We start from the raw sequence: 7,500 nt of genomic DNA on the forward strand, positions 1-7,500 counted from the left end.
AGAGAGAGAGAGAGAGAGAGAGAGAGAGGGGGGCGACCTTCATCAAACCGATCGATTTCAGAACATGATGAACAAATTAAATAATGTAGAATTAATTGTCTTGTTGTTCGGAGGAGTGAGTAACAGTACTTTAAAATTCTCGGTCTCACGCGACGCTTGTTGTCTTCCCTGGGAAATTTGCTTTCGCTAAAAGGATTGGGGGTGGGGGGAGGGGCACTATTGTAGAGCTGTTCCTTAAGCTGGAGAATGAGATACATTTATGGTAGCTGTCACTGGTCGTTGGTCATTGTTTGTGTGCGTGCGTGTGTGTGTGTGTGTGTGTGTGTGTGTGTGTGTGTGTGTGTGTGTTTGTGTGTGTGCGCGCTAATGCATGGTGTTTTAGAAAAAAAAGAGAAAGGATGGGAAGTGGGGGTTATTCTGGGTCTTCTCTTTTTAGAAAGGCTACATTTTTCCAACAGCTAGACTATTTGCTCTCGTCTCTACTAACTAGTCTCAATCATTGCCCGTCATCACATGACAGATCATGGGATTATTCTTTTTTGTAAGGGTTTTACGGCGCTCGCAATTGCATAAGGTCTTATGGTGCGCGCGGGACACATTAAACTCTTTCAGTTGGTAGGAAATTTTGCATCTTGCTCGGGTGGCGGCCGAAGCCTACTCTTAATCTTCGTATCGATTTTAGACAATCAAGGGATCTTTAACGTGGGCAACTTGCACACGGGCCCTCCGAGATTCATAGGATTTGAAGTCTAAAAGTATGTTTACTATATTGTGATAATAATATTACATGTAATCAGGAGCGAGGCATGTGGCATATAACAAAAGCTGATAATGCCAAAGCGAGTCCGGGTATGTTCGTTGTATTAGGTGAAAGACAAAGACATATTCTGTACTTTGTATCATCCTCTCTTATCTCCTCAGGAGTTGCATGTTATAATGAGCTTTATCTGCTAGATACAGCTCTTTATCGTTTATATTGAGAGTGGTCTTGACTATTCGTATGTGCATGTAAGTGTGTGTGTGTGTGTGTGTGTGTGTGTGTGTGTGTGTGTGAGTGTGTGTGTGTGTGTATGTGTGTGTGTATGTGTAAGTGAGTGTATGAATATGTGTGTGAGTGAGTGTGTGTTTGTGTGTATGTATGTGTGTGTTTGTGTTTGTGTGTATGTATGTGTGTGTTTGTGAGTGTACGTGTATGCATGTGTGCGGCCGTGTCTGATGGCCTGTATATATTTATCATGCTACAGCTTAATCTCTCTTTGTGGAGATCAATAAAATACTATCGTATCTTATATTATCTTACTCGTTTCTTCTAACGGAAGTGATCTCCCGTCCTCTCTTCTTAAGTTCTAAAATGAATCTTTGTTGAGGTCAAATCTATATCCCAAGCATCTTTGTGTATCGCGGAAGAGGCTGATTTTTTTTAACGTTCTATTCTCAAGTTCTCTATGGTACTGCCCCAGTTAGCAAGGTCTAGATTCTATAATTCCTCTTCCTCTTTGGATGCTAAAAGCAATCACCAGCTCACGAAGAACGAATTATTATTATTAGTTCTCCAAAATAGAAAGTCCTTCGGTACGCCCTGATTTCCCAAGCGGTAACGGTAAGTCACCCACCTAAGGCTAAGTTATTCTGAACAATGAAGGCACAATGGGATCTTTGTATCTCCCAGGTACCTCTGTGTTGCTCTACAGGGAGGGGATGAAAGAAAAAAAAACCGAATCATCCGTTGCATGTTCTGTGTAAATTACAAGGAAGAGAACAAATTTGATTAGTCGAAAGTCATACTTTGATAACGTGCCTAACGCTGTTTCCGTAATGACCGATGGTTCTAAATTCTTGACTTCTAATGGTCCAGTTTTCATGAAATCACTATATGAGATATTTCCCTAAACAATAATATTTACAAGATAATGGTGTTTGATCTGTACTCTTAAAAATTTGGCTTTTGGGAAAATGGCTCATGGACGCCTTCCAAAGCAGAAAATTACAACTTCATTCTGGACACTTTGCTCCCACTAGTCCCCCTTATTCAAAAAAAAAATAATGATGATAATAATAATAGTGATGATGATAATAATGACAATAATAATAATAATAATAATAATAATAATAATAATAATAATAATAATAATAATTAGAATTAGAATTAGAATTAGAATTAGAATTTAAAAACACCTCTTTCTCCATTTTCCCCAGGAATCCGAGTGAACGCCATCAACCCGACCATTGTCCTGACCAGGTTACACGAACGCCAAGGTCAAGGTGAGGCCAGGAAGCGTGAGCTCGAGGAAAACATGGGCCGCAGACACCCTCTTCACGCCCGCTCCAGCACGCCAGAGGAGCAGGCAGAGGTGGCGGTGTTCCTGGCTAGTGATGGGGCAGGATTTGTCACAGGCCAGTGTGTCAAGGTGGACGGAGGGATCACCCTTGGCAAACGGGAGTAGGCTGAAAAGGGTTAATCTTGAAAACGCTTTGATTAAAGACGTGTTTTTGACACATTTTCGCTACTTTGGAATTACAAAGTTCTATCTGCTTTGTACCTAGGTTTGAGACATCTGACGTAAAAAAATTTTTGAGTTTGACAACATGTCGAGCTTTTTTCTAATGCAATTATTTGAATATCTCAATAACGACTGCAAATAATCTAGCGATTTTGATAGAGCAGATAGAACATTAATGTGGCTGTTGATCTTATTGTCTCAGTGACTCAAAACGTCCAATATTGTCTGATAGAACTTTGTCTTTCTATGGTAGCGATACGTCAGATGAATAGAAGATCAAAGGCAACGTTGTTAGGCGCGGCACATCTCAAACCATCATACACAAACTAGCAATACGAATCTGCATAATAATATTTATTTATAACATGCATATTGCTGTCCGCCTTTCGAAGTTTTGTTTTTTTAAATAACAATTTATTTGGGATTTTCTTTTGTACAGACTCGTGGCTTCTGTAACATTCCTTGATTTACTTTAAGAATAAATGTTTCCATCTTACAAAGCTGATTGTCAAAATCTTTTGTTTGAAGTCTTTATCTCCTTAGCGAAGGCCGCTGAAAAGTTATCATTTGGAGGCCCAGAAAATCTATGTTATTTCTGAGGTATAACAGTTTAAACAAGATAAATAAATAGATTCCACTTTATTTATATCCATGGGGAAATTTTGGTCACAAAGGTAAATATGCCTACATGCACAAATAAATGCCTAGCTATGTACATAATATTTAAATACACAAATATAAAAACAAAAATATGTTATCAAAGTTATCAAATTATACACAAAATGACATCAATGTAGACATTTTATATTCACGCCATTGCTGGTCGCAACTGGGCAGCGCCCTGTTTTTGAGGTAGATTTATCTCGTTTTGCACAAGGGCACACCCCACTGACCTCTAACCAAAACGCTTTAGTCACCGACTTATGTTTGACATTATAGTAAGCCTGAACTCATTAACCTTTCGGACATCCTGTATTTCGTTTTCCTGTTGGGCCACATGATGAACATTATCATTTTTTTGGGGGGGGTACTACAAATGATAACGAAACGAAGAGATATAAGAAGTCACTAAAAAGGTCTACATGACAAATCAGACGTGTATAATGGTATTTATGTGACCTCAACATCATCAATGTCCTGAGTAACTTAGGCCACGCAAAAGTCTGGCAGATAAGCCAAGGCACGATTAAACACTATTTCGGCACGACATGACTTCGTGCTGAATTTGTTTCAAGCTTTCTTCCTCGTAGTCATAAAGATAACGGTTTGTCTGTCAGTACCTGGAGATGATAAATGCATTTACAGATGAGAACATTTCTTAAACGAGATAGAACACATCAGAATTATGACGACTATGACTAATAAAACCAATAATTCTGGCAGAGAAGAATTTGCCTCATTGTGAGCATTTGAAAGCTTCATTTCCACATGTGGATGTGTGCAGCTTGCGGGCTTCACTTTTGACTTCCCTGCCTACTTTGATTGCTGCTCTCCAACTGGGCCTGTCTCCCTTGTATTTAGCAGACGCCTAATATATATTGTCAGACATAATAAACTAGGTCTTCTTGTGATACCTGGCTTTTTGTCATTTCCGAGCATAGCTTGTGCTTCGATTTGTTTGTTTGTTTGCGTGTTTGTTTGTTCGTTTGTTTGTTTGTTTTTGTTGGGGGTGGGGTTTTTTTTATTTGTTTGTTTTTGGTTTGGCTTGGTTCTAAGTATAGCAACAGTTTCTTGAGATCACCTGCTACAGCTACTGACTGAAGCTGCTGCTGAGAGTTTGACTTGGATTTGCTCTGATACTCAACATAGAATGGCGTACTCGAGTAGGGTAGTATACTTTATACTTTTGAGTCCCAGGATGTGGATTTGGTACTGGGATTTGGGACTACATACTCGATTTGGTACTGAGATTCACTGTTACTCATTTCCGGCAAATGTGCCTACCACCACTTGGCAATTAATGAACCGAATATTTGCAGATATTTGAAATGTCATTGGTTGCTTCGGCAAGCAACAAAAATTCTCACTGACTGAAAGTTATGCCATCCTGAAGGTTAAAGGAAGTTGCAACAAAGACTGTGAAAAATGTGACAAACGTCAACTGTTACAGAAAAAAGGTTAAGGCTATCTGCAAGTGTCTGGGCTTTGAGATCGTTTTTCGTACACCTGGCAAACTGCTGTATCTTCCAAGGGAAGTAACTCAGTAGTATTTTAAATGCATCTACTCCCTTTTGTGAATGACCTCCTCATTTATAGTGACCACTTTCTTTGTAAATTGTTTCCTTTTGTTTGTTTGTTTTTAAAGCTTTAAAATGCTGATTCGTTCAAAATGTCTATTCAGCTCCCATATCTTGAAGAGGTTATGAAAATGATAGATTTAAGGATTGTAAATAGGAGATAGCAGGATAGCTGCTTGAACTTTATCTTATACAACGCTTATCATTGCGTAGACATCAGCTTGTAATACAAATATATAGTCATTGAACACTGCATGTTATAAGACCAAAGTCTTCTGGCAAACATAATATTATGTACGCACCCATGTACAAATACGACATCACACGCTTGGTGCTATCATGCAATTCCATTTTCGAGGGGTTGTTTTATGTAAACCACTTCGAAATCACTTAATGCAAATCGTGATAACGCGAGTTTATACAAAATGAAATTGAAATTCTCCTTTACACTGGCATTAACAGAAATAAAAAGATGCTCGAAGTAAAGAGAAACTTTTTTTTTTAAATCGGACTGAAAGCTGTAACAAAGATACACAACAGGTGGACATTGGTGGAGCTTGAACTTCCAGATAACACTCAAATATATAATATATATCAGAAAAGAGAAAAAGCAAAACCCCACTTCTCTTGATACCCGTAGAAAATGTGGCCAAGAACATACGAATTCTGTACTATATCATATTGAATAATGATATAAGTAAGAGTTTGCTTAGCAAGAAGGTGAAATCCCTGTACAAAAAAGGGAAACCCTCACTTTTCTCCTAGGGAGATAATCCTTGCGGAATATTCCGTCATAGCTATGCGTGCATTATGTACCTTTGAAGTCCCTCCTCCTCACCCCTCTTTTTTGGGGAGGGTCAGAAAGTAGACTCGTAGCTCCACAACAGAGTATACCACCAGTTCGATGGATTATTAACATGTATCATAAACAAAATAATTAAGACTCTCATATTCACAAACTACACTGCACTACATTGTCTTGCTCCTTCAGTAGCACCCCCTACCCCCACAAACACACACACACAAGACGAAGAAGAAGAAGAAGAAGAAGAAGAAGAAGAAGAAGAAGAAGAAGAAGAAGAACTCTAACCCTTTCACAACTTCTTACCCAGAGACTTGAATACCAATTTTTGACATCACCCACACTCTCCCTCACTCACTCATTTCCTCCCTCCCCCGACTCCCTCTGACAACCCTTCCTTACTCGCTCACTCTCTCACTCACTCACTCATTTTCCTCCATAAGAGGCACATTATCGTTGAAGTACTCATCAGTCTTTTTCGGTTTAAACCGCTCTACCCCATGTAACTTATCCTCGAGTCCTCTGTCTTTCGTTTCTGGCATCGACAAGACCAGGGCACACGTCACAGTCGCCATGACAGCCATTATAATGTACGACACATACAAAACGCTGAAATCCCGAGGAATCAACAGAGGCGACACAATGCTGCCAATCCGCGCTGCCGTGAAGACGAAACCAAAACTGAGAACTCTCACAGGGGTTGGAAACAGCTCAGCTATGAAGGTGATCAAGATTCCCCAGCAGTGGTCAACCAGCACCGACGTGGTCAAAGCCAGAAGAGTGATGACTTGACCACCCACCTCAACACTTGTTTTGAAGTAGACAACTACGACGGTGAAGGAAAACAACCCCGCTGTACCCAGAAGCGTCACAGATCCCCAACGCCTGCCCAGTTTATGACCCAAAAAGGTCGCAAGAGGAGAAACAGGCATGCCGAATAACGAAAATAGAAGGAAATTGGTGTAGAAGTTCCCATAGAGGGACCCGATGCCAAATCCGATGGAGTAGTACATAACTGACATCAGAAAGTACACGGTGCAACAGACTATCGTCCTTTTACGAAGGTCCGGCCGAAACAGTTGTCTAATGGAAACCTTTTTGTCATCACGCCGACCCTCGCAGTTCGTGAAGTCCAGTGAACTTTCGTCCAGTTTCGGTCGTTTGTTTATCCTGCAGATTTTCTGAGCAACTTCTCTCGTTTTTTTCGCTTTTCCGTGAATGGCTAGCCACCGCATACTCTCCGGTACCCAGAACACAGTGAGGAATACACAGGCTGATAGCACAGCCGTTGCAATGTGCACATGTCTCCAGTTTTTCAAAAGGAGTACACAGAGCCCGAACAGAAGACCAGCGATATTCCAGGTGGGAAGTCCAGTTAGGATAACTCTCCATTTGGCCGTCACAAACTCTAGTGCGTAAATCTGAGAGGTAACTAAATTTCCACCAACGCTAAGACCTATCAGAAACCGAATAGCAGCGTACATTTCCCAGCTGGTAGAGAACACCGCTACACCATTCAAAACAATCCCTAGCCAGACCCAAAGATACATGCTAAACTTTCTGCCAAATCTCTCAGCCAAGACACCTCCTAGCAGAGAGCTGATCGTCATTCCTACCATCTGTATTGAAATGGTCAGCGGGCCTAGCCATGCCCTGTCGCATATGAGGCCCCACTCCGACACGATCGTTGAAGATTCAGGGTCGAATCTGATGTCCGAACACGAGTGCCATGTCGCACAGTTCTCCTGACCAGAGTCGGTGATGTTGTTCGGGGTTGAAGTTGACAGAACCAGTGTGGAATTGACGTCAGTTGTGTTGCCTGGAAAACGTAAAAAAATAATTACAGAATCGCTGTTATCAACTGAACTCAACAACAACAAAATCCTGTTGAACTGAAAAACAACTTTTATTCCTTGGGACTCCTTCCCGATATTAAGTTTTTAGCATGGTATGAATATTT

The 7,500-nt window shown here is 40.6% G+C and overlaps 2 protein-coding genes across 2 annotated transcripts in view; one reads left to right on the forward strand and one right to left on the reverse strand.

Moving 5' to 3' along the window:
- Positions 1-4,267, forward strand: part of LOC101859317 (3-oxoacyl-[acyl-carrier-protein] reductase FabG) — a 10,090-nt gene extending 5,823 nt beyond the window's left edge. The window contains exon 2 of the mRNA XM_005094500.3: positions 2,197-4,267. Within this exon, the coding sequence (XP_005094557.1) occupies positions 2,197-2,444 (248 nt within the window). The 3' untranslated portion in view covers positions 2,445-4,267. The remainder of the gene's footprint in view (positions 1-2,196) is intronic.
- A 1,695-nt stretch (positions 4,268-5,962) lies between these two features.
- LOC101863171 (solute carrier family 22 member 13-like) overlaps positions 5,963-7,500 on the reverse strand; it is a 3,152-nt gene continuing 1,614 nt past the window's right edge. The window contains exon 3 of the mRNA XM_005094517.2: positions 5,963-7,359. Within this exon, the coding sequence (XP_005094574.2) occupies positions 5,963-7,359 (1,397 nt within the window). The remainder of the gene's footprint in view (positions 7,360-7,500) is intronic.

Source organism: Aplysia californica, unplaced genomic scaffold (genome assembly GCF_000002075.1).
Source record: "Aplysia californica isolate F4 #8 unplaced genomic scaffold, AplCal3.0 scaffold00083, whole genome shotgun sequence".
Classification (NCBI taxonomy): domain Eukaryota; kingdom Metazoa; phylum Mollusca; class Gastropoda; order Aplysiida; family Aplysiidae; genus Aplysia; species Aplysia californica.